This window comes from Dermacentor albipictus, chromosome 1 (genome assembly GCF_038994185.2).
Source record: "Dermacentor albipictus isolate Rhodes 1998 colony chromosome 1, USDA_Dalb.pri_finalv2, whole genome shotgun sequence".
NCBI lineage: Eukaryota > Metazoa > Arthropoda > Arachnida > Ixodida > Ixodidae > Dermacentor > Dermacentor albipictus.
Window position 1 is genome coordinate 521,648,700 of NC_091821.1, and position 25,935 is coordinate 521,674,634.

The window sequence follows — 25,935 nt, forward strand, 5'->3', positions numbered from 1 at the left end:
TTATTCCAAGTCTATTACAAAATTTCATTTATAAGTTTGCGGCGAAGTACCTCTTCAGATTCATTCGGCCCCTCCGTAATTCCAAAGACAATCAAGTTATTTCGACGATTTCGGTCCTCCAGTGCAGTAAGCTTACTTTGTTGATGCATGATAGTGTTTCGAAGTCTCATGACATGATCATTTATACTATCAATGGTACCAGCATTTACGCTCACTTCCTTCAGTTTATTCTCGACTTTCTCTAGACGCGCGCCGAATTTGTTCAGAATTTTTTCACTTTCAGTAAGTTTCAATTTCACTTCCTTCAAGTCGCTACGAAGAGCCTCTTGATCTGAGAACAATTTTTTGAGCATCTCAGCACTGCTAGGACCGGGATTTTCTTCAACATCCCCACACAGTAATAATTTGCAGACATGAATGCAATCACATACGATGGAGAGCAGTGTGCGTGGGCTTGGAAGAACAAATAGACACCTATCATTGTCTCTGCAGGTACAAGGATAACTAACCTGAAATATATAAGCAGAGCGCATTTGAACGTCCTGTTGTTGGCTCCACCAAGCCCACTGAAGATTCGGTTGCAGGGCATTCTCCTTATAGCTGTACTCTTCGATGACGTGATGCCGCTCACGGTTATGGCATGCGCAGCGAGGTTCATGTTAACAGAGTTGGTAGAACGACGTTCAAGCTTGCTTGTCGATCCTGCGTTGGTTAGCACTCTTTCACCATTCACACACGTGTGCGTGCTCACTCTGGTGACCGAGAGCAGCAAGGCCTGAAATATATAAGCAGAGCGCATTTTGAACATCCTGTTGTTGTTGGTTCCACCAAGCCCACATTGTGTTCCACACAGTGAACAGCTGACAAAAGCTGGTGTGCCCACTCCCTTTCTGCTGGCATTCTGTCTGTATTATGGCGTGTGCTGGCATGGTTGTGTCACCAGAATGTTGCTTTGCAGTGATGATTGTAAGCTCCTGCTGTGTCTACTGAACAGTGGATGTTTCTTGGAGCTCCCCTGATGGTTGTGTCTTGAATTGGATCTTTCTATGGGCATTTCAGGCGCTGTTCTCTATGCATGGCCATTCTTCCACTTGCTCTGGTGACTTGGAACAGTCTTTCGCCTGGCTGCTTGAAGTGAGAAACTGGGAAGTGCAAGCGAATGTCACAGCCAGGAAAGAAAGTTTGGACGAGAGAGAAGTGTTGTAGTGTTGGAATACTGAGCTATACTTCTGAGCACATTCTTCCCGTGCCAACAAAGTTGGAGTGAGGGTTGCGCAGTTGCTGGCACTGGAGAGTAGCTGCTTCATTGCTGCTGTGCATGGGCCCTTGTGCTTACCAGCTGAACTGGCGTGTGTTGCAGGATGAACCGCAGTGGCTATCCAGCGCATGTGGCCACACCCCCTCCAGGTCCACTGCCCATGGGTGGAATGCCAGCAGCTGCAGTGCCCCCAGGCAAGCTTTGCTTAGTCATTCTTAGTGATTGCAAGATTACCTTATGTGACTTGGCCCTTATTAAAGTTCAGTGCTCACTCATGGTAATATTTATGACCACTGATATGAACTAAGAAGCAACAACATGAGAAGCCCAAACCCTTGAGAGCGATTTTGTGCGTGACAGCGATGGCTTCGAGCGACTAAACAGGCCATTGTGCAAACCGATCACTCACTTGCTTGGTTCTGGAAACCTAGAATTCATTGCTCGTTGCTCTGAAGAGCTACGAGCAACTAGCCAATAGTGCAAAGCCGGAGCAAGATGTACATCCGTCAAGTGCTACCGATCGCTTGATTGCGTGGTTCTGGAAACCTAGAATTATTGCTTGTTGCTCTGAAGAGCTACGAGCAACTAGCCAATAGTGCGAAGCCGGAACAAGATGTACATCAGTCAAGTACTACCATTTGTTACATGGAATGAGCAAACAACCGAATTTTGATACGTGCAAGAATAAAGAAACCGGCTGAAATACCTTCAGAGATACGTTATGCTGCCCTGCAGTGCAGCTTGTCAGAACAATAGTGGTGGCACTAAGATTGTAGGGAGGTGTATCAGGGCAGGAAGAGAGCAGAGTGTTAGTCACCGATTCTAAACGCAAAATAAGCAATTGCGTTGCTCTTTATTCCTTTTGCTTCTCTTGCTTCAACTTGTCCAATGCAATACAGTAGTGAATTATGCCATTGCTTTGTTGTGACTTAAATTTCTGAGTAGCAATTGCAACACTCTAGCTGTCGAGTACTTTGAGCGAACTTGGTTGGAAGTGTGCTCTTGTGAGCATGCACCTTCTTTTTCTTTGAAGAAAAACAGGACAAACACTAACCAAGGTAAAAAAGTTATTGTAATATCCATGTGCCTCAACTTGTTGTGCATTTGATCACACCAACAAATTTGTGCCAACTTACCTAGGACTGTCAACAGTAATAATTTCTCGTTGTACTATTCAATACAGAGTCATGTTGGTATCATTACTTGGACACAGCTTTCTGGCACTTACGCTCTCGTATCAGTGCCCTAGGTGAGCTAATACCAGTCGGCACTCTGGGTGCTGGTAGTCCACACCTTAACCCTAAATAATGGAACAAACATGAAGCCTTCTTTTGCTTTCAATCGCCTGCCCCATTTGTCTGAGGATGTGCAGCAACATTGTAGATTTGAGATAAGATGCTTTCGCAACAGCTGAATACTACAATCTCGGGAGCCAAGCAAAATCACACTGTCAGAGTGGAGTAGAGTAGACCTGAAGCAATTTTGAAAGCTGTACACCCACACATCAGTCTGGCAACTGCCTTCTGCTGCTCATGCCATTTATACCCACTAGAATAGGCAAGGGATGTCACACGGGCCTCAGTGGTTTCCCCTGTGTTTTTATTGGGAATACTACTAGAGGCTCACATCAAGCCAAGCTTTAGTAAGCTAGAAATTGAGGTAAATGTAGGACACGATTTGCAACCCTACTGGGACATTTTTGTACTCGCCCGAGATAGACAATGATAAAACGGACGCCGACCAAAAAACATTAAAAGAAAAGAAACCAAGTCGTTTCGGCTCCCAATGGGATCCTTGTTCACAATGAAAGTAAACAAAAGGGGCGAGACGATTATGTACGTGTGCATAGATGGCGTAAACAGCGGGCATAAATGGAAGGAGAGCTGCTGTCATTGCGGTTCCGCGTAGTATCAGTAGTTTGGATTAGTAATGACTTGAGATGCAAACGCGAGGTTAGATTACTTTCAGTGGCTAGCACACGCACCCTGCCCCAGTCAGTATCACGTCCTTCTGTTACAGAATGCTCAGCAAGAGTGTTAGAAGAAATTTTTTGTTTTTTCGCATCATGACAGTGTTCCTTGATAACCCTTTGAAAATTGCCCATCTCGCCGATGTAAACGTAACTACAGTCTGCACAGGGAATGTTATACACAACACCTGAATACCTTTCTTTCGGAAACTTGTCTTTCACATTTACAAGCATGTTTTTCAGCTTTTCCACTGGCACATGTGCAATGTGCACATCAAAAGAATGAAGTATACGGGCTAAGGCCCCCCTAGTAGCATAAGGTATCGCAGCACGTTTGCAAGGAGCAAATGTGGTGGCGGAAACACTAGGTGGGCGGGATACGTGGTGCTGTACTGAAGCCGCAAATGAAGCTGTTTCGTGAAAGCTCAAGAAGAAAGTTCGAGGTATTCTAATGAGCCGAGATATCATAATGCCTAATTATAATTCTGACTGCTATTGAACAACTGATAATAAAAGGATTATTGATTGCATTGCATTACAGCATAGAAGAAAAATTGTACTTGTCCACTTCTATTCGATTTTTAGAAGTACTCATTGGTGTTGCCCTTGACAATGAAGCAGATGGTTAAAAGGTTTCATTTTAGCTTGACTCCATGCTGCTCATACTCTTACATTTTGGTAGTCTCGGTACTGCATAGTGCTGTACTAGTGTTGATAGTCATACTAACTCGGGTCGGGTACTCATTTTATGCAACAAACCACGATACCCACACTTGAAGCCATCTTACCAGTGGCAGTTAGAATGGTGATGATGCATGCAGCCTCACTAGCTGGAGAAATGCGGCACCTTCAGTCACAACTTTCTCTGAAACGAAGTCTTTTCTTGGTGCGAAACGAATGCTGCAAGGTTTCTGGGATGGCATTCTAACGGTACACATTGGATTAATATTTGCAAGGTGTCTACCAACCGGGAAAACTGGAAAAACCGGCAATTCTGAGGGAGTTCAAGTAGTCTGGAAACAATCAAGAAAAACTTAAAGAATTTGTGCTTCTATCAGGGAAAATTAGCCATAATTTTATTGAAAGGGACCGAAGGTCGCGGTGACGGCAGCACTAGATTAAGGGGGGGGGGGGGGGTAAGGGCCTTTTTAAGGAGAAGGGGGCCCATTTATTCTAACCTGCTTAGTATATGGAACCATGGGCAACGTAACTTCGAACGCCATGTATGAAGCGAGAAAACCAGAACGAGCAGACGGGGCCTCCCGCCTAATGTAGCAGCATGTGTTTAGCCTGATTATTTGGGGAGAGCTTGTCGAGCTGCAAAAACAGGAATCCCCCGCCACGCCGCCGGGGTCCTCTTACGAAGCGAGGTGTGTTTGCTTGGAAGAGTTTTCGTGGTTTCCTGTCAGTCCCTCTGTCCAGTGCTGTCTGGAGAGGAGGGGCAAGGGGGAAACACCTAAAACATGTAATGTGGGATGAGGACCTAAATCTTCCTTGCCCCTCGTCACCACCACGCCACCCTCCACCTCTCAGATAGTTCCGCGGCTGTCCTTCTCATAGAATGGATGTGCTGCAGTACTCAACAGTGCCTCCCATTTGGTTTTTCTTTACCGTGATGGTAATTTGGGCGGGGGAGGATGAGTCTGATAGCAGATGATGATGAGTCTGATGGCAGAGTCTAGGCAGGAAAGGAAAAAAGACGTCACATGTGCTTTTGTTCGCGTGCCGTGGGGCATGGAATGTTCACTGTTCTGGCTAGGGTTGTGGAGGAGTGAAGGCGGAAGTTGGAGAGCTGGACACAAAGGCCTTTCTCCAGGGCCCATTCCTGCCTAGTGGCTAAGTAAGTCAGACTGGCCGCCGAACTTTCCAGAAAGGAGTACAAAAAGATGACTCAGAGGCGACGGAGGGCGCGTAACTTCACCCGCACTAGGAGTCGCCCTCTCCTCTTCGTTCTCGCGCTCGGCGTTGACGGGGCGAAAGAAAAATTGAGAACCTACCAGAACAGACGATTGCTCCTAACCAATAGGAAGACGAGACCGGAACGGGAGAAGGAGTGAGTTTGTACTGAGGGCGGAATTCGTACAGAGAACTCTATGCGTATGTGAACGCCTGCTTTGGCACTAGTAACAGACAGACGCGGCGCGCGTCTATAAAAGGAAGTTGATCGCGGGCTGCGATTCAGCCCCGAGCCGCCAGTTAAGCTTGCATAAGGGCCGATTTACGCTTGAGCCGCCCACCGCCACAAGCCGCACCGCACGCTTGCGGTCGCGCGAAAAATTGTACGCATCCAGCACTTGTGCACAAATTACCATTTACACTGTGAGCACAGTGTATACCTTAGACATTGTAAACCGAAATTTGTGCACAAGTGTTTGATACGTGCAATCTTTTGCACGACCGCACGCGTGCGGTGCGGCTTGTGGCGATGGGCGGCTCGAGCGTAAATCGGCCCTAAGCTCGCCCGCTGAAGAGCTCCCGGGAGACGTACCACTCTCGGCCAGCCACGGACCATCCAGGCTAACGTTACTAGACTAGCTTCAGTTGTAAAACTCTCCGCCCACACGCTTACAGCCGCTGTCGCCACTTCTGTGACAGCCGCCAGATGGCAGCGCCGTTCCATCGCGCTCCAGTGAAGACGCCTCGCCGCAGCCTTGAGCTCGTGCAGACTGGCAGTTTGCGCGTGTTTCACGCTCGCTGGCATTCCCCTTTGTCCGAATTAGTGATACCATGACAAAGCGGCATCCACCTACAGCAATAAGATTTATCGGTCGAGTTGGTTCATACTAAAAGAAGGGTCAACTGCACGAAAGGAAGAAACACATACAGCGAAGCGCAGAAGCTGCGTTTCTAAATGTTTCTTCCTGTTGTCTTAACATTTCACACAGTTTACTTCTAACCTAGAGCAGCTTGGCACGTTTCCTCACTGCTTTTACGTCCTTAATTAACACTTTGGTCTGAGGCAGTTATATGCCAACTAGCGAGACCAAATTTATTATCCACAAAAATAACAGCACAGTTTTCTTATCAACCATATTTTATTTTTTTATGAATGCTTTATTAAAGAAAATCAAGTAAAAAAATCTGTATGGCCCACATATATAGCTAATACTGACGCTGTTACAAATGACATAACCTGGGCAAATGATTTGCGCCGACGTGGAAACCAACTCCAGCTACAGCAGCTTGGCCCGTTTCCTCGCTGCCTTTACTTCAAGACTAGATCCCTGCCGCTGCTCCAGGAACCTTGCATAAAAATTCATGCGCGTGACTAAATAAAATTTAATGATGCGTGCACTCACTTCCTGAAAGTGCAAGGGGCACCCAACACGACTAAGCGTATGCTCTGACAGCTCTTCCAAGATGGCCCAGAACAGGTCACCAAACACCTTGTTTGGCTTTGTTTGCCGTTCTATAATATTGCTACGGGGTAGCATTCCCAATGACAAAGCGCCGAGAAGGAAGACGACAAAGACGACGTTTGGAAGCTAGCGCGGGCTGTTGCCTCTTGGTCAACTGCGGCGTACTGCCTTGTAAATATACTTGTAAATAGCTTTTCGTCGGTGTCTTCCTACGTAACATATTTGGTGGAGGTGCGGGGTTGCCCCAGAGATGCCCCTCCCGTTCATCGCCGCCCGTATCGAGTATCACCGACTGAGCGTCAAGTGATTCACACCGAAGTTCGCAAAATGCTTGCCAAGAACATTATTGAACCGTCCTGTAGTCCATGGGCGTCACCGGTTGTGCTCGTAAAAAAGAAGGATGGCTCATGGCGCTTTTGCGTGGATTATCGGCACCTTATCAGGGTTACCAAAAAGGACGTGTATCCCCTACCTCGGATTGATGACGCCCTTGACTGCCTCCACGGTGCTCGCTATTTCTCCTCTATTGACCTTCGCTCCGGCTATTGGCAGATTGCCGTGGACGATCTCGACCGCGAGAAGACTGCCTTTGTAACACCCGACGGTCTTTATCAATTCAAGGTGATGCCGTTCGGCCTATGTAACGCTCCTGCCACTTTTGAACGCATGATGGACTCCCTTCTTCACGGTTTCAAATGGTCCACGTGCCTGTGCTACTTGGACGACGTTATAGTATTCTCCCCAACATTCGCTACGCACCTCGAGCGCCTCTCAGTAGTCCTGGACGTTTTTCGGCGAGCCGGTCTGCAACTCAACGCATCGAAGTGCCAATTCGGCCGTCGCCAGATTACCGTCCTTGGACATCTCGTTGACGCGAACGGAGTGCAACCGGACCCAGGCAAGATCCACGCTGTTACGCACTTCCCTGTTCCGAAGTGTGTCAAGGATGTGCGCAGCTTCATCGGCCTTTGCTCATACTTCCGCCGTTTCGTCAAATATTTCGCGGCCATAGCACGACCACTAACCGAGCTTTTGAAAAAAGACGCCCCTTTCCAGTGAGGCGCTAATGAGGCCTCTGCATTCTCGCTTCTCATCGATCTTCTCACAACGCCTCCCGTTCTGGCCCATTTTGATCCTTCTGCGCCTACCGAAGTCCGTACTGATGCCAGCGGTCACGGAATTGGCGCAGTACTGGCACAACGCCAGCGTGGCCACGACCATGTTATCGCTTACGCCAGCAGGCTCCTCTCGCCCGCGGAGCGCAACTATTCCATCACTGAGCGTGAGTGTCTGGCCCTAGTTTGGGCGGTTGCGAAGTTCCGCCCATACTTATATGGCCGACCCTTTTCCGTTATCACAGACCATCACGCGCTTTGTTGGTTATGCTCATTGAACGACCCTTCAGGAAGACTTGGTCGCTGGGCCTTACGCCTCCAAGAATATTCGTTCGCTGTCACCTACAAATCTGGCCGACTACACAAGGACGCTGACTGCCTGTCTCGCTACCCGGTCGACGAGCCTGACGACGCCGACAGTAGTACCGCCGACGGCATTTTCTCTGTGTCTGCCTTCGCTAACATCGCCGATGAGCAGTACCGAGACCTATCGCTGCGAGTACTCATCGAGCGTCTGCGCTCTACACCTACCGACGCATCCGTTCGCCGATATGTCCTCCAGGGCGGCATTCTGTACCGAAGGAGCTTCCTCCCTGATGGCCCTGATCTTCTTCTTGTCGTGCCAAAACATCTACGACAGACTGTGCTCTTTCAGATGCATGACGCACCCACTGCAGGACATCTTGGCGTAACCCGCACGTACGACCGCGTCCGCCGCCGCTTCTATTGGCCTGGTCTTGCTCGCTCCGTCCGACGCTATGTTGCTGCCTGTGATCCCTGCCAGCGTCGGAAAACGCCTCAGGTGCTACCTTCCGGTCATCTCCAGCCGATCGCCGTCCCTGTGGAACCGTTTTTTCGTGTTGGATTAGACCTCCTCGGTCCCTTTCCCACGTCATCCTCTGAGAACAAATGGGTAGCCGTCGCAACTGATTACGCCACCCGATACGCTATCACGCGGGCTCTACCTACCAGTTACGCCACTGACGTCGCGGACTTTCTCTTGCGTGACATTATCTTAGTGCATGGCGCCCCGCGACAGCTGCTTACTGACCGCGGTCGTAACTTGCTCTCGAAAGTTATCGCCGACATTGTGCGTTCCTGCTCTATTCAACACAAGCTGACTACCTCATACCATCCTCAAACCAATGGCCTGACAGAGCGCTTAAACCGTACCCTTACCGACATGCTGTCCAAGTACGTTTCGAAGGACCACCACGACTGGGACGTTGCCCTTCCTTACGTCACCTTTGCTTACAATTCTTCCCGGCACGACACCGCCGGGTTTTCTCCATTTTATCTACTCTACGGTCGCGAACCGACCTTGCCCCTTGACACGGTACTTCCTCCTGCTGCGACCTCAACAACCGAGTATGCGCGCGACGCCATCGCCCTCGCCGATCATGCACGCCAGCTTGCCCGTGCTCGACTGACGGACTCGCAAACCACGCAGCAGCGTCAGTACAACGCCCGCCACCGTGACGTACAGTTTTCACCTGGTGCACTCGTGCTCCTGTGGTCGCCCTGTCGTCACGTTGGACTTTCCGAAAAGCTCCTTTCGCGATACACAGGGCCCTACCGCGTGCTTCGCCAGGTGACGCCTGTGACTTATGAAATCGCTCCTGTGAGCTCAACCTCGTCATCTACTCCGGCGTCTAGTGATGTCGTGCACGTCAGTAGGCTCAAGAGCTACTACACTGCTTCAGAGTCCAGCCTTTAGTCGCTCCGGGACGGCGCTTTTGCCGCCGGGGGTAGTGCTACGGGGTAGTATTCCCAATGACAAAGCGCCGAGAAGGAAGACAACAAAGACGACGTTTGGAAGCTAGCGCGGGCTGTTGCCTCTTGGTCAACTGCGGCGTACTGCCTTGTAAATATACTTGTAAATAGCTTTTCGTCGGTGTCTTCCTACGTAACAATATATTCATTGGCTGACAGCATAGATGTTAGGGCTCCAGACGGGTGCTTCAAAGCACCAGGCACAAATGACCTAAGTTCGGTGAGAATGGCTGCAGGTGGAACGTCTGATGCTACTTCCAAAGTCGCATGGCAGTCACTGCAGTCCGTCATCTTGGTAGCCTTCTTAACAACGTAGCCGCCAAGATAGTGGAGAACAGCTGCAGAAATAAAAGGGCGACTGCCGCTTTGTTGGGGTGAGTCACTGTCTACCTCCTCCCGCAGGACGATCTGGCTTATCAACATGGCCAGCTTCCGCTGATGGTCTTTTTTTCGGGACAACGCCTCCAACTTCTTTGTGCTTAGGCTCTCCTCCACAGTCACAAGAACCGGGTCAGCATCACCGGAGCAATTGCCTTTCATTTGCATCTTCAGTGGTGTGTAAAGGCTCAGGAGCCTGAAGATCTGGCCAAAGTGCGTTATTGTAGGATGATCTTCATCCCCACCGAAGCTTCTCACCACGCCAAAGAAGCGCTACAAAAAGAAAGATGAGGTCAGTCTTTGAACACACAAGCCAAAAAAAAAAAAACATTGTCCGCTCTTCCACTCTGTGAAGATGGTTAACCAGCGAAGGTGAAACGTGCGACCCCTGTGTTTATCAATGGGTTAAGGCCGAGGGCACATTAATGTATTCTTCAATTATGAGGTTACACACACAATGGGCTGCGATGGAGCGAACGACGTCGCTGACGGTATGCCCGTAGTCCGCCGTTGTCGCTTGCGTTCCATGTCTCGAGTTTACTCGGCGGCGTGTTTAGCAGCCTTCGCCCGCCATTTGCCGCTTGTGATTCTTCGAAATTAAATTTCTTCAAAATTAAATCTGTCCGTTACGTAAGACAATGAGTGGCTCATACTCCCTTAAGCAATGGCTCATACCCCCTTAAACGCGGCCTCCACATTAGGACGACAGAAGAGAAGTGAAATTCTACGCTGGAATGATGAACGGCAACGCAGCCAGCTGCGGAAGACGACAACGATGCTCGAGCTAATCCTGCTGATGATAGTTTTCTGTTCACACGCGGTTTCGCCTAGCCATATACGATTTCGCCTAGGCATATAAAGCTTCGCTTTAAAGAGAACAGTTATTTCAAAACAAAGAAATAAGTGTTACCTCTAGCGGGTCCTGGTTAAGTTTCGCAGTCAAGACGTATCTGACGCCCTTGTCATGTAGCCAAGTGATAACGTCGAGGACTGACATTAGTGTCACTTGAAGAGATTCGGTCGTCATTTGGGAGGCAAACAGCTTTGTGTTATTCTTAACACTCTCCTTCTCTGTTGAGTTCAGCATTTCAAGGAAGTCGATGATCACCTGGATGACAAAGTAAAATGGCATGTAACCCATCTGTTTAATGTAGTAGACACGCTGAGCGCATAAAAACTTCCTTGTACCTTGATTTGGGGCGAATTCTTGCATATGCCTTCGGCTGGGCACTTGGCATTTAAAGCATCAAAGAAGTCATTCATCCGCCTTGTGAAGCTCTCCGTCCCTTCCGTTCCTTCAAAGCCAGGCATTCGTTGCTCCCGGTAGAACTTTAGGCCCAAAGCGACGCTCCTGCTGAAGAGCTGAGAGTAGCATTCACTATTACTAAAATATTTCGGTTAACACCCGTGATCAGAGTGGACATTCTACATGTCAAGACATTTATTTTGCCGCTGACGTGCCAAGACAGCAACTGCAAAAAACTATACAAAGCAGAAGGCACACTATGGTACTACCCAGGTACTACCTGTGTTGCCAGGCGAACGTTCATCTTCTGGAGCTTCTTCGGATTAACGTGAGATGCCGTCAGCCTTGGAACAACCTTTAGCTGTTTTTTTTCCTCAGTGTCATGAAGCTTTCTGTAGTGCTCGAAGCTCACCATGTCAGAGCCAGCCTACAAAGAATATAACAAAAATCAAGCGTTACCATTCTAAAACATAGTAACCTTCACAGGTGCCAGATTTTTCAAAAGTTGAATGGATGTTAATTACCTTTCCATGCGTGTGGGTCAAAAGGTGGTTCCTCACACACTTGACGATATGTGGAACGTCGCACAAGAAGTGAAGAGAACGTCCGTCTTCAAGGGTCGGGTGCGGACACTTGTTGACTGGTTGTGACAGCTTGCCTGATATCCCAAGGTGACTCCACATCGACCTGTTGTTCCCAGCGCCGTCACTCCCGACGGCTATGATGGTAGTGCCATAGCGCTCAAGTTTCAGCACAGACTCCATAACCATTTTGGCCAGTTTAAAGCCTGGGGCAGCGCCTCTAGTAGCAAAGCTGGCTACTGGCTGCACCCACCTATGAAAAAGTGGTATGAACATGATCACTAGAGCATGATCAGCCGCAACTTGCTCCTCTGAATGGCTCCCAAAGCTCATGAACCCATCAAAGTTCAAAGTTGATTTGTTGAAATCGACCGACTCCCGTAGCTTGATTTCGTCCAATACAGTCGAACCTCGATATATTGACACGTGTACTTATCTTTATCGGGCGACCACGTTTAGCCGCCTAACAAATGTTATCGCACAGCGCGGGACGCGCTTGCATGTATCCGAACTTTCTGGAAAGTTATCGATGCTTCTATCCGCTGTCTGTTGTCCAGATGTCACGTGGTCGTGACGTCAAAGAACACAGTAGCAGTACTGTGAAAGACAAAACTAGCTTTTATTGGGCGAACCTGTGCCCACAAAACAGGCTACACTTAAAGCACAACGATAGCGGCGAACACAGTCGGCGATCGTTGAAAATCTGATCTGCGGGTCAAGCGCGTCGGCTTTTATACAGCAGTCATCGAATGTTCCAGACTAAATGTTGGGACCCGCATGCCTTCTACAAAGTTCTACACCATTCGCGTCAAGTGATGAAATCAGATAACACAAGGTTCGGCGACAACAGACAGCGGATAGAAGCATCGATAACTTTCCAGAAAGTTCGGATACATGCAAGCGCGTCCCGCGCTGTGCGATAACATTTGTTAGGCGGCTAAACGTGGTCGCCCGATAAAGATAAGTACACGTGTCAATATCGAACAGTGTGGTGATCGCAAAATAGTTTGATATAGCCAGAATTCGATATATAAAATCACGTAGAAAACGCATCAAAAACTAGCACAAATCAATCAATGAACCAATCGTGGCGCAATAGATACTCACATGAAGCTTCAAACAAAGTATTTATTTCGTTCGCTGAAAGTACTGAAGCAACGTAGCCTGCTTCATATTGGCAACCGCGTGCTTGACCACGGCGTCCTCAACATAGTCCAAATGGTCCACAAGAGACGGTCCAGTGCCTTCTATTGCGCCGCAGTAGCGGCGTACAACGGCCAAAGCAGCTACAGCCTCAGTTGCAGTCGGGAGCGGGGCAACATCAGCGCTTGCTGGATCAGCTTTGGCAGCGTCTTCGTTTGGTCGCTCAGCAGTCACTTCTGCCGCGATCTCCACGTGTGCTAACTCCGCCACTGTTATGGTGCTGTCGTCACTGCCAACGAAGTCCTCAATGCGCATGCTGTGTGGCTCAGCACCGACAAAGTGCTCCAACTGGCTCCACGGCTGCCTCGATCATGCGCGCACGGCGGGGGCGCGGGCGCGCATGATTGAGGCGGCCGGGCTGGCTCACGGCCGGGGAGCGCGCGCTCCCCTCGAGACTGGCGCAGACCGGCCGTGGCTGGCTCCAAGCTGCCCCGTGTGTACGCCGCTACATTCAAATGGCGCCCTCGGCGCAACCGATGTGGGAGCTGTCGTACGCAGCAGTCTGGAACGCCCATCGCGCCGCCGCTATCTTCGAGAGTGTTGCGGGAAAGCTCGCCTCCTGTCAACAGAGCGCACTTGGTCTGGGGCGGCGGAGTTCGATATATCCATTTTACATCCGGCCCTGTTCGAAATAAAAAATAAAAAATGCATGCGATTTTCCACGTGATATAGAAAGTGTTCGATATACGCAATAATTTGATATATCTGTGTTCGATATATCGAGGTTTGACTGTACAAGAGTGCCGCACCGCTCGATAGGACGTACGTCTTTGAAAAAGGCCTTGATTGTCTCAAGTGCAACCTCATTGTATCCGTACTCGCAAGGAACACCAGAAAGAATTTGGTTTAGCCGGCTGGTCGTTGGAAGAGGAAGCAGCTTCGTGTTTCTCAGAAGGTTGTAAGCTTTCGGGCTTGCGATGCGAATCAGGAGACAGTTCATTACCCACATTCTTGTGTATCGAACACCTTGAGGACCTTTTGCCTTCACTTGCTGCAGTGAGGTCTGAAATGCAAGTTTTTGAACTTGTGGTAGTGAGCTCAGTGCCTCCTCGATAGCCATAGGCTGTTGGCTTGCTAGATGCTTCTTTAGCTTGTCTATCTCGGTCATAAAAAAAACTTGTGCAGATGCAGCCCTTATTGCTTCCTTTTGAAGATTTTTTATCTTTTTTTGTCTGTGCGACGCTCTTTTTCGCTTCTGAGCCATTTCAATTTCCTGCTCCTTCATTTTCTTTTTGCACGGGTTGCACATCGCTTCAGAAGTGAGCACCTTGCACCTGCGTGGAGCGCTCGTACCGTTTACTGCTTCTAGCCCATGACAGACATTGAGCCCGTCAACTCTGTCTATTAGAATCGCTAGGTCATCCAACGTGCGGATACACACGTTCTTGAACGCCGCGATCACATGGCCGAAAGCACTTGCCGTAGCTCTATTCTCAGTCCCCACTGCAACACATTTTTCAATTTGAGGGAGCCTTTCTTCTGTTTTGAGAGTGAAAAACACGACATATTTGCCATTTATGTCCTCTAGAGTAAGCGTCCGCCACAAAGACGGTAGCCGTATGCTTTCCATTTCACTTAGGGTGACTTCCTTCGAGGCTTCAAGACTGGAGCCTTGGCTGTAAACGATCTGCGCTTCTTGTGCGTCTTCACATTGTCCGCCACTTCAATGTGACAAGGTGCGACCAGCTGCTTTTCCAGTGTTCTCCTCTCTTCGTTTGCGTTTTTTTTCAGGCGGCTTCGACAGGTACGAGGGTATGTTTGGGAACACTTTCGGCACCGCACCTTCGGCAAGTGTCCACTTGCCTCGTGGCATCTCAACCCTTTGTCCGTTAATAACATGTACATAACACTTCAATATGTCCTGCTCATGAAAGTGTAAATCACACACCTTAGATTTCGCAGAGAGTTCCCGGTCGGCACGAGGAATCGCTCTGTTCCACGCGGAGCGAAGCGTGGCATTGCTGGGAGCACAGAAAAAGTGGCGCGCGGACCTGTCGGCATCGTTCCGATAACCGCTTATGCAGCCAGGTACGCAGCACGTCGGCATCGTCTGCTGATATCCTAAACAAACTCATCGAAGGCTACAGTTTCGCGGATGACATGCTTGATGAAATTTGCTGTCAACAACGAACTACAGAATAGACCAGCGCTGCACCGCGTGCTTAGTCCAGCCCGCCCGCGTAGCCGGCTAGTGAGGGAAGTGAAGCTGGGCGCGACTGCAGCGCCACGAAGGCGCGGGCGGGTGGCGGTTCCGCGCAACAGCGCGGAGTTTTAAAACTGAAGCTGTTCTAGTAATGTGATCCAGGCAGCGTGCTCCAGTCATTGGGGTGGCCACCGTTGGACACCTGCGGTCGCGTCGAACTGACGAATTGCCCAGTGAACAGTTAGCATCCATTCATGCGAAAATGCTTGGTCGGAAGCATCTAAGTGTGATGCGTCTAAATGAAAGGTGAAGTTAGAAAGAGAAGAGCGTGCAAAGAAGCTACCAAAGATGACAAAGTACCACTGAATGCAGCTTCCGCAGAGCAGTACGATCACTCTACCCAGAGTCCGTGTCAAACTCCCAATAGTACTGACTGTGCTTCTGTGGAGGACTTGCCAACTCCATCGCCACGGTTTCCCAGCAAGAAGCAAGGTTTGACTCATCTTGGTTGTCTGGATCCTGTAAAAACGGTGCCAACCTCAGTCGTCCATATTTCTGAGCAACCGACGCTAACCGAGCCCTGTCCTGTTTCTGAGTCAGCAACGTCTATGCTACTCGGCCGGGCCCCTACCACAGAGCAGCAGATGTCCGGTCCGCTATGCCCGATTTCTACTACTGCTGATCAACAGGTACCAAACCTCCCCGATGAGCCTCCTTGTACTGACGAGCACCAGGAAACAACACTCCAAGAACCAACTCACTTGTTTCCTGTTAGTTTGGCTTCAAATAATCATGTTCCCACCCACAAAGTGTGCCTACAGAGGACCAATGAGACAGCTTCTCGTTGCGGCAACAAAGAAGTACAGACACCCCCGCAGAAAGAGGTACATTGCGAGATTCTCCGAAATGACCCTGCTAAGTGGCCGGACATTATTACTGACAGCTTTCATAGTGTACGCCTTGAGAGAAAGGGCCATTGTATTGTCAAAATTGGGCTGAAGATTTTCCGTCTTCTGAAAGGCAATACGAAACTCGAAAACGCTATATGTCACCTCATCTTTTTGTGCGAAAGGCTGTAAATGGGGAGGCGTATGAGCGACACTGGTTAGTGTACTCAGAGTCCAAAGGTCCTGTTTACTGTTTCATGTGCAAACTATTTTCGATTTCAAGCAACCCCAGTTCTTTCACCGCGCACGGCTTTTCTGATTGGAAAAGAGCAGAAGAAAAGGTTTGCGCACATAAAAATTGCGTCGAGCAACGGAACTACATGGCAGCATGGCCCGCCCGCTCTAACTCGAGCAGCACAATTGACAAGGAGCTGGTTAAGCATCTTGTCACTGAGACTGCTTACTGGACAGAGGTATTGAAGCCCGTAGTCGTTGTAGTTAAGCTTCTAGCTGAGCGCAACCTAGCGTTTAGGGGCAGTGAGGAGATTTTTGGTTCACCGAGAAAGGGCCATTATATGGGAGTGCTTGAGGCCATTGCCAAGTTTGATCCCTTTCTAGAGGAGCACATCAAACGCTACGGGAACAAAGGAAAAGGTCACCCATCGTATCTGTCAAAAACCATTTGTGATGAATTTATTGAGCATATTGCAAACGCTGTCAAGGAATGCCTCATTGACTGAGTGAAACGCGCAAAATAGTTCTCTTTAATTGATTACAAAGACGGCGCCAAATAAAACAACAGACGAAGGAAGGAGACACGAGACAACCAGAACCTGTGTTTTGAACAGAGCGGATGATCAACTGACAAGGGAGATATTGGAAGTGCTTGAGATCAAGAAGCGTGGTGATGATTGTATCAGTGAAGCCTCAGTTTCTCTTTCGAAAAAGGAACTGGCGTATCTTGGGGGTGACACTTAGAAGTTATTCTGTATTGCGGCTTCGTTGTGCTATGCAGAAGACAGCCCTGTTTCTTCTTGTTGTTTTGATCCTTGACAGCAGCTATATATTCCTATGTCAAGAAATAAAACACTCAGTTGTTAGTGTGCCTACGTGGTTGTCTTGTGTCTCCTTCCTTCATCTGTTGTTTTATTTGGCGCCGTTTTCATAATCATGCATAACCAACTCACCCACCAGCACGTGCTCAGTGAATTCTCTTTAATTGTTCATTTGACTCCAGACCTTACTCACGTATATCAGCTGTCAGTTGTTTTACGATACTATTTAAATGGGAAAGTGTACAAATGCTTTCTTGGATTTGTTCTAATTGAATCGCATGCTGGCTTGTATCTTTTCGATACCGTGATGTCCCTCTTGACGACCAATGGCATCTCAATTGATAATTGTAGGGGCCAAGCTTATGATAATGCGAGTAATATGCCAGGAAAATACAAAGGACTGTAAGCTCAAAGCAAACACCTGAACGAATCGGCAGTCTATGTCCCGTGTGCTGGTCATTCACTGAACTTAGTTGGCACGTGTAGTGTTGACAGTTGCCTTGAGGCAGTCAAGTTTTTCACTGTAATTCAGAGACTGTAGGTGTTCTTGCCTCACATAAGCAATGGAGGTATCTTTTGGACAGCATGGGCGGAACTGGCCAGCAGCTTCTTTTGAAAAGTCTCTCTGAGACCAGGTGGTCAAGACACGCTAAGTCATGTAAACAGGGTGTCTACCAACCGGGAAAACCGGGAATTCTCAGGCAATTTGAACAGTCTGAAAAAACTTGGGAAATTTGTGCTTCTATCAAGGAAAATTATTTGTAACTTTATTGAAAAAGAACGAAAGTCGTGTTGATGCTGGTTCCAGTAACAGAGGAATCACAATGAATCGTCATTGACGCCGTGTCATCGGCACAATGTATTGCCAGAGTAGTTAACGACCGATTTTCCGGGCGCTTTTTCGGACATACCCGATAATCTGCATGGCTTTGCGGCACCACCACGTACTCCATATAGTCAATGTATATTGCCCTGACTGCAGGTCTGAAATGGCATTAATCAAAGCCGCCACTGCCGCCATTTTGATTATCTCGCCTCCTTGAACCGGCACTCTCGCACGCAGATCCGCTGGCAGCCGTAACCACCACTGCGGTAACGTTAGGCCTAGCTGCTTCTACGTTCGCTATTAAGCTTCTTGTCGGGTGGTGCCGTGTTTTTCATTGAAAGAATTCACTGCAGTCAGCAATAGCACCGACTTTGCCTTTGTATTCCTCGCAATAGGCTTCGAAGCTCGCAAAGCACAGTGCATTGCATAATGCCAGTCTCCAAAAGTTAGCTTCGCCTCAGTATAGCAGCGGTACGCAGTGAAGCATAACAAGCGTGGGAAGGGGCAATTGTCACGGGACACATAATGTATTCCTTAATTATACACGCGCGCACCCCCGTCTTTTGTCACAGTACGAGCACCGATATGCCTAATAAGTGTACTGGCAGGCCTTAGAAGCTTTTTCGGACGTGCATATGGCAATTTTAGCCCCTAAGGGCAGTTAGTCATGCTTTCATTGTTTTCGGACTGCCCGATTTGTGGAATGTTTTTATGGTCTCTAGGGAGTCCAAAAAAATCGGACGTTGACTGTACAACTGACCAAGAGGATGCTTCAAATGATCCATGGGGTGAAAGCGTGGCAGAAGGACGATGAAAACAGAAAGGATGGACGCACTGAGGAATTAACGGGAAAGGTAGTGGGCCGCCGCCTTTTTGAGGGAGCTTGAGCTCAAAAAACAGTGTTGGCTGATGCCGAAATACAGGTGTTCCTCATCCGAACCAAAATAAACTCTTTAAAGTAGTGAAACCCAACACTGAGATGTTGTGTACGGGCTGAGAGTAGGACAGTTGAGGTTGACTTCTCAGCTGCTGAGAGAGAATCTTAGTTCTGACAAAGTTCAGGCCTCATACCGATGAGCTTGCTATCAGTTGATAGAAATAGCTCATATTCAGAAATATTTACTTATGTATGCATCTCCTTTTCATTCGTATTTGAAAATGTTCGACTCAATTTGGAATGGGTTTTACCATTTCTTTCGCTGCGAATTTTACTAACAGCTTCCTTCTGTTCATTTTAAATAAAATAGGTATTACTCCTTACTATTCAAACTGGATTAAGTCACTTTTTTTGTTTCAACATGCTTACTGGAGAGTGACAGCATCAAGCAACATGGTGCCAGCCTGTCTTGACATAAAACAAAGTTCCGACTCATTCAGGGAATTTTGCAAAGGTGCTCAGGGAAAACCTGGAAAACTCAGGGAATTTGGAAATGTCAACTTGGTAGACACCCTGGTAAGGCCATTCGGAAAAATTTCAATGCAGTCTTGTGTTGCCTTGAAGCTATATCAAAGAACGAGGAAGAAAACCGTGACACTAGGAACGAAGTGCACTCTCTGTTCAAGAAAATGACAAAACTAGAGACTGCATTCATGGCGATTTTCTGGAGTGAAATCTTTGAGCGCTTCGACAAAACGAGCGCAGAAACCTGGCTTAGGCATTTCAACTGCTGTAGACATGCTCAGCTCTCTAGAAGGTTTTGTTAATTCTTTGCGACCTCTTCTTGATACCTTCAAAGAGAGCACGCAATGCTAAGTTCCAATCAATGTTATCAGGATGACGGCAAACGCATCGTTTTGAGTAAGCACATCGTTTGAGCAAGATAGTGTGCTACGAGGTAGAAAAAAGTTTATCGCAGAGACCTGCAATGTTGTGCTTGACAGTCTAGACTCAGCTTTGCGAGTGCGAAAGGCTGCCTACACTGAACTCTGTGAAAGGTTCGGATTCTTAAAATTGCTGACAGAAGTTGGGAGCGAGGCCTCTTCAGCACAGCAGGCTGAGAAGTTAGTGAAAACCTACAAAAATGATTTCGAGCCAGCATTTTCTGCTGAAGTCATTCAGTTTGCGAACTTTCCGCACAACTCTGTGTGCCAGGACACGAGTCCCCTGGGAATAATGAAGTTGCTGCACGAAAGAAAGCTTATTGATCTGTTTCCGAACCTTTCTATTGCTTTGCGAATGTACTCAAGCATACCCGAGGCAAGCTGTGAGACAGAATGATCATTTTCCAAGTTGTCGCTGATAAAAAATCGCGTTCGTTCGAGCCTCCTTGACGACAAGGTGAACTCGCTTGCTATCATGTCCATTGAAAGTGACCTCCTCCGCGATCTATCCTTCGAACAGACTATGTCTGATTTTGCCAAAGCGAAGACGCGAAAGATGCCATTTTAAAAGAGCACTGTTTGCGCTATACATGAATAGTTCCAATAAGTTCGCTGTGTCGCCTCCCAGCCTCCACGTTGCGAATGAAACGCTTACCAGTGTAATTCAAGATATGCAAATCTTTGTTGTTCGTGTCTTGTTTGTTCTTGTGATATTTAGCGTGCTTATAAAGAACTGTATTTTTGTTTTTGATAGTGCCACGTTTATTTGGTGTCGTCCTCGCTTGTCTTACCTTTAACGAAAATATTTTCAAATAATATTTTGTAATTACAGTTGCTAATGTTCATCTGTATTCTAGTGCATTTTTATGTTGTTTGTATTGCCTTAAGTATTGTACATATCTATTGCATATTTATAGAGTAACGTGTATAACGATTACTGCAGTCTGCTGCTTGAATTTTAATAAAGAATATTTTCGATACAACCATGCGTCTCCTCACGGTATTAAACTTAGTGATGCAAACAAAGCCTAGCTTCAGAAGGATCGACATCTGAGCTGTGTTGTCTTTTCTACGTTCTTGTTCGTCTTGAGTGCATTAAATGTTTCCTTAAAGCCTAGCTTTTGCTGAAAACAGAATGCAGATTAATCAAAAAGTGAACATATGTGTTGGTGTTTACAACAGCACGCGTTTCAAGCAAGTTTTGTTGTTTTCCTTATACTAACAATAAGAATAATCCCGTTGATCGCACTTCGTTCTTTTTAATTTGGTGGAATGAAAATGCAGCATGGCATATTTCCAGTAGTGTAGCAGGCGACAGGTGGGGGGGAGGGGGTGTCAGTATAGGGAAAGGGGGCCTTCATGCGTATTAGCCCAGGGCCCCCATTTTTCTTAATCTGGCCCTGGGTGACGTCCTGACTGACTACAGGACTAAAGAAATGTGAGGTATTACGGTTGTTGCACCATGCTTTCTTGTACTTGCACTATGTTTGACACCTTATTGTCGCGTTATCACCGTTATGTCGCTATGGTTTACCATTCTGTCATAGTGTCGCGTTGGTGTATTTTGTCACTTTTAAAAATCTTTAATACTGTTTAGCACTCTCTTTTTGTTAATTACACGACTTCTTTGTAAATACTCTGCGGGATTCATTCCTTGTTATTGTTATTATTTTTTTTTACTAGTGAATTGTGAACTAAGTAATTCTTTTTCACTTCGGTTGCACTTACTGTTGCAGTATGCAAACTGCTACAGTTTTATAGATGTCATATGTTCCATGTATTTTCTATGCACTGCACCCCTTATTGAATGCCTCACTTCGAGGCCTGTGAGGTATCTTTAAATAAATAATGCTGGCTCATGTAACAGAATGATCGTAACGAATCGTCTTTGACGCTGTGTCATTGGCTGTAAGAGTTGCCAGTGTACAGTCAACGACCGACTTTTCAGATGCAAGAACCCTTTGCCGTCCGATTTTCTGGACTTTTTGCTGTGATTGCAGGTCCAAAACGGCATTAAAGCCCCTACTGCCGCCGTTTTGATTATCTCGCCGCAATCCGCTGGCAGCCGTAGCGACACCGCGGCAAACGCTAGACCTAGTGGCTTCAACGTTTGCTATTAAGCTTCTTGCCGTTTGGCGCCGTGTTTTTCATTGAAAGAATTCGCCGCTGTCTGTAGTGGCACCGACTCCGCATTTGTGGTCCTCGCGATTGGCTTCGAAGCTCTGAAAGCATGGCGCGTTGCATAATGCCGGTTCCCGAAAGTCAGCTTCGCCTCGATACAGGATTGTTACGCGCCGAAGCATAACCAGCGTGGGAAGGGGCAATCTGCCTGTTCCAAGGCGCGATGGCGCATGCGCCCTGCCCTAGCAGATTAGTCGCAAAATGTTTTGAAAGGGACGCGCGCGGCCGCGCACCGTGAAGTCCCCCGAAAAAAAGAAGGTCCCGTACGCGTGCTGCCGCAAGCACTCGTGCTGTGTACTGCATTCAAATTCTACTGGTAGCTCAACGTCTGTGCGGTGCCGAAAAGGTGCGTAAAGTAAGACTGCAACTCCACTTTAACCCTTTGAGGGTCGATTTTTTTTTTTATTGCAGATTCCAATTCCCCGCGGGAGCGTCTGCGTAAGCAGGCGTTTGGTGTGTTGCGACACCACGTACCCAAGCACACGAGGGTTGGACCCTCCCGCGTGTAGCATGCGCATCTGGAGAAAAGGGGATCCTGGGGGTTGAGCCGATGCTAGGTGTTTGGACCTTTAAGGCCCCCCGCCGGAGGCAACACACCTCTTCGGCCTCGGCTTCACATAGACGGCGCCTCCAGACTGACCCACCTGGAGGAAATCGGCAGTCGCCTTTTCCTGTCTCTCTCTTCCTATAACCTTCGTCTTTCCCTTACTTTCCACCTTTCCTTTCTTCTTCTCTCTTCTATTTACTTCCTTCTCCTTAGTGGCAAGGGTTAACCCTGTGTGGCTATCCAACCTTGGGTACACCATATTTGGTTATAGTGGCGGCGTACGACTGGCGGCGTGCAGACTTGTATGCAAGCTCTGCTGCGTCCCCTCGTTGGACTTTGTGGTGGGCGGTCGGCGGGGTTTCCGAATGTTTATATATTTTCATGGAAACTTCTTTCCCCCACCTTCCTGATCGCCCTCAGAAACGAAGGCGCATTGAAGATGTCTTCTAGTTTTTCGGACACCAAATCCAGAATTTTCCCCTCTTCCATATTATTCACTCTGAAAAGTCAAACAAAGCAGTGCGAACTATTTCACCATTCCTTGTTTCAAAGTCCTTGACTGATGTTTTTGGTCCAGGTTACAAGGTGTCGAGGATGGCAAGCAGTGACCTCCTTTAGGAGCTCCGCGATGTGAAACAATATGAGAAACTACCGAAACTAGTGTCGTTTGGGGAGACCCACATAACAGTAATCCCGCACCGTACAATGAACACCACTCGTGGTGTTGTGTCGGATGATGATTTGCTTGAGCTGACTGAAGCGGAACTCCTGGAGGGCTTCAGTGAGCAAAATGTGATCAATGTCAAAAGAATTAAGATGAGGCAGGATGGCAGAGAGATTCAGACGAAGCACCTTATAATTACCTTTGGTTCAGATGTCTTGCCCGAGTCAATCGAGGCCGGGTACATCAAGCTCCGTGTTAGGCTGTACGTGCCAAATCTACTCCCATGTTTCAAATGCCAGCGCTTCGGCCACAGCTCGCAGAGCTGCCGAGGCCGCCAAACTTGTGCGAAATGCAGTGCCCAAGAACACGCCTCTGAAGCTTGTGAGAACGCTCTCCACTGTGTAAACTGACGGGGAGCACGTCGCGTACTCGCGATCGTGCCCTTCCTGGAAGAAGGAAAAAGAAATTATAACGATCAAAGTAAAAGAGAACATATCATTCAAGGAGGCACGCAGGCGGGTTTCATACCTTCCCAAGAAAAGCTTTGCCGATGTGACGTGTCATGGGGCAGCAACACAACGGCCTCCTTCGGCTGTCCGACCCACAAGCAGTAAGTCAGCAGTTACGCCATCTGCCCCCGCGGTGGTTGCAGCTAGCGCTGCTCCGTCAACCCGGCAGAAGGGACCATCCACCCCGAAGGTGGGCGCAACCGAGGCTGCCCCAACCTCCCTGGCTCCTTCCAGCGCAGGCAACAGCCGGCGTAGTTAAATCCCTCAGGGAGCCCTATCGACCTCCGGGCTGGTGGGCGCAGGGGTCTTGCCCTCCAAGGCGGGACTCCCTCTGGTAACTTCTCGCTCGCAAGAGCACGTGTCCGGCGCCTCACAAGAGGCAATGGACACTACACCTGTCCTCAAGGCGCACCAAGCGCCTAAGGAGCGGCGAGGCTCCCTCGAATGCTTCAGAAAGGGCAGAACCCCCGTTACAGGGCCTCGAAAGAGCTCTGTAATCTAAGGCATCACTTCCGTTTTCCGTGCACACAGCACCAATTTACTTTAACTATGGATACACAAATTATTCAATGGAACGTCAGAGCTCTCCTTAGAAACCTTGATGATGTGCAAGAACTCACCCACAAAAACAATCCAAAAGTGCTGTGTTTACAGGAAACACACTTAAAACCAAAATGCACAAGCTTTCTTTGACAGTATGTTACTTTTCGCAAAGATCGCGATGATGCAATCACATCATCGGGCAGTGTTGCAATTGTGATTCAAGAAAGCATAGCGTGTCAACGTTTACAGCTACGAACGGTCCTTGAAGCAGTGGCGGTTCGAGTTGTTCTGCTAAGCAAACTTATCACTATTTGCTCGCTTTATATACCCCCAGATTACAAACTAAGCAAACATGAATTTTAGTCCTTTATAAATGAATTGCCAGAACCCTATGTTCTTGGCGATTTCAATGCACATAACTACCTTTGGGGCGACCCTCGTATAGATGCGCGAGGACACCTTGTTGAACAGTTCCTTTTTTCTTCTGGTGTGTGCCTGTTGAATAAGAAGGAACCCAAGTATTACTCTCTTGCAAACAGAACCTGTTCTTTAATAGATCTTATCATAGTTTCCCCGTCTCTACTGCCTGAACTTGAATGGGAAGTTAACAACAACTCTTACGGCAGCGACCACTTCCCTATACTGTTAAGAACATCAAAAGAAAACGAATATCCATCACAGGCTTGTAGGTGGAAGATCGGCACAGTCAACTGGGAGAAATTACGTAGTATCTCATGGGTTGACATGTCTTTGTTAGGAATTGATGCTGCTGTGGAGTATTTTACAGTCTTCATAATAGATGCCGCATCTAAATGCATATCCGAAGTAAGTGGCTTGGCATGCAAATGGCGCGTCCTGTGGTGAAACGACAAATGTAGGATCGCTCGTAAGAAACAAAACAAAGTGGGGGGGTTGCTACGCGCCTCCCCCACTTCGGAAAATCTTATTAACTTTAATAAAGCAAAATCCGAAGGCAGGAGAATGTGCCGACAGGCCAGAGGAGAGAGTTGGCAGAAGTTTTTGTCGGGTATCAACTCGTATACAGATGAAGCCAAAGTCTGGAACTGGGTTAATAGGATACGAGAGCAACAAACATACTCCTTTCCTTCCCTTTGGTAAACACACAAGGTGATACCCTGCAAGACCAGGTAGATTCACTTGCAGAGCATTTTGAGAGCGTGTTAAGTTCAACCAACTATTCACAATCTTTTCTCAAATATAAACAAATAGTCGAACGTAAGCCAGTCACAAGAAAAAGTCGAGAAAATGAGCCTTACTACCGTCCTTTTAGTATTGCCGAGTTGAGAGCTGCCTTGAGCGCATGCAAGACCTCTGCACCGGGATCTAACAGAATCATGTATGAAATGATCAAAAACTTACACAATGACACCCAAGTTACACTACTCGCACTTTTCAACACCATTTAGGCTGTAGGATACCTTCCAAGTGCATGGAAAGAAGCTATTGTGGTCCCTGTTTTGAAACAAGGCAAGGACCCTTCCTCAGTGGCAAGTTCCTCAGATAGCCCTCACAAGTTGCCTTTGTAAGGTATTTGAAAAAATGATTAATCGGTGACTCATTCACTTGCTTGAACTGAGCAAAATGCTTGATCCCTATCAGTGTGGCTTCAGAGAAGGGTGCTCCACAACTGATCATCTTGTACGTATTGAAGGAAATATCCGGGATGCATTTGTACACAAACAGTATTTCTTATCCATATTCCTCGATATAGAGAAAGCGTACGACACAATGTGGCGTTACGGAATCTTAAGAGACATGTCAGACATGGGCATCCATGGTAATATGCTAAACCTAATAGAAAGCTATCTGTCCAATCGTACCTTCTGGGTAAAAGTAGGCAATATACTTTCACGTCT

The 25,935-nt window shown here is 47.8% G+C and overlaps 1 protein-coding gene across 4 annotated transcripts in view; it reads left to right on the forward strand.

The window, feature by feature from the left end:
* The window catches only part of Bap60 (Brahma-associated protein 60), a 334,908-nt gene that overhangs the window by 25,672 nt on the left and 283,301 nt on the right, over positions 1–25,935 (forward strand). For 2 of the 4 annotated variants that reach the window (XM_065439899.1, XM_065439900.1), the window contains exon 2: positions 1,361–1,452. In XM_065439899.1, the coding sequence (XP_065295971.1) occupies positions 1,361–1,452 (92 nt within the window). The other 2 variants (XM_065439898.1, XM_065439897.2) reach the window with 2 other exon arrangements.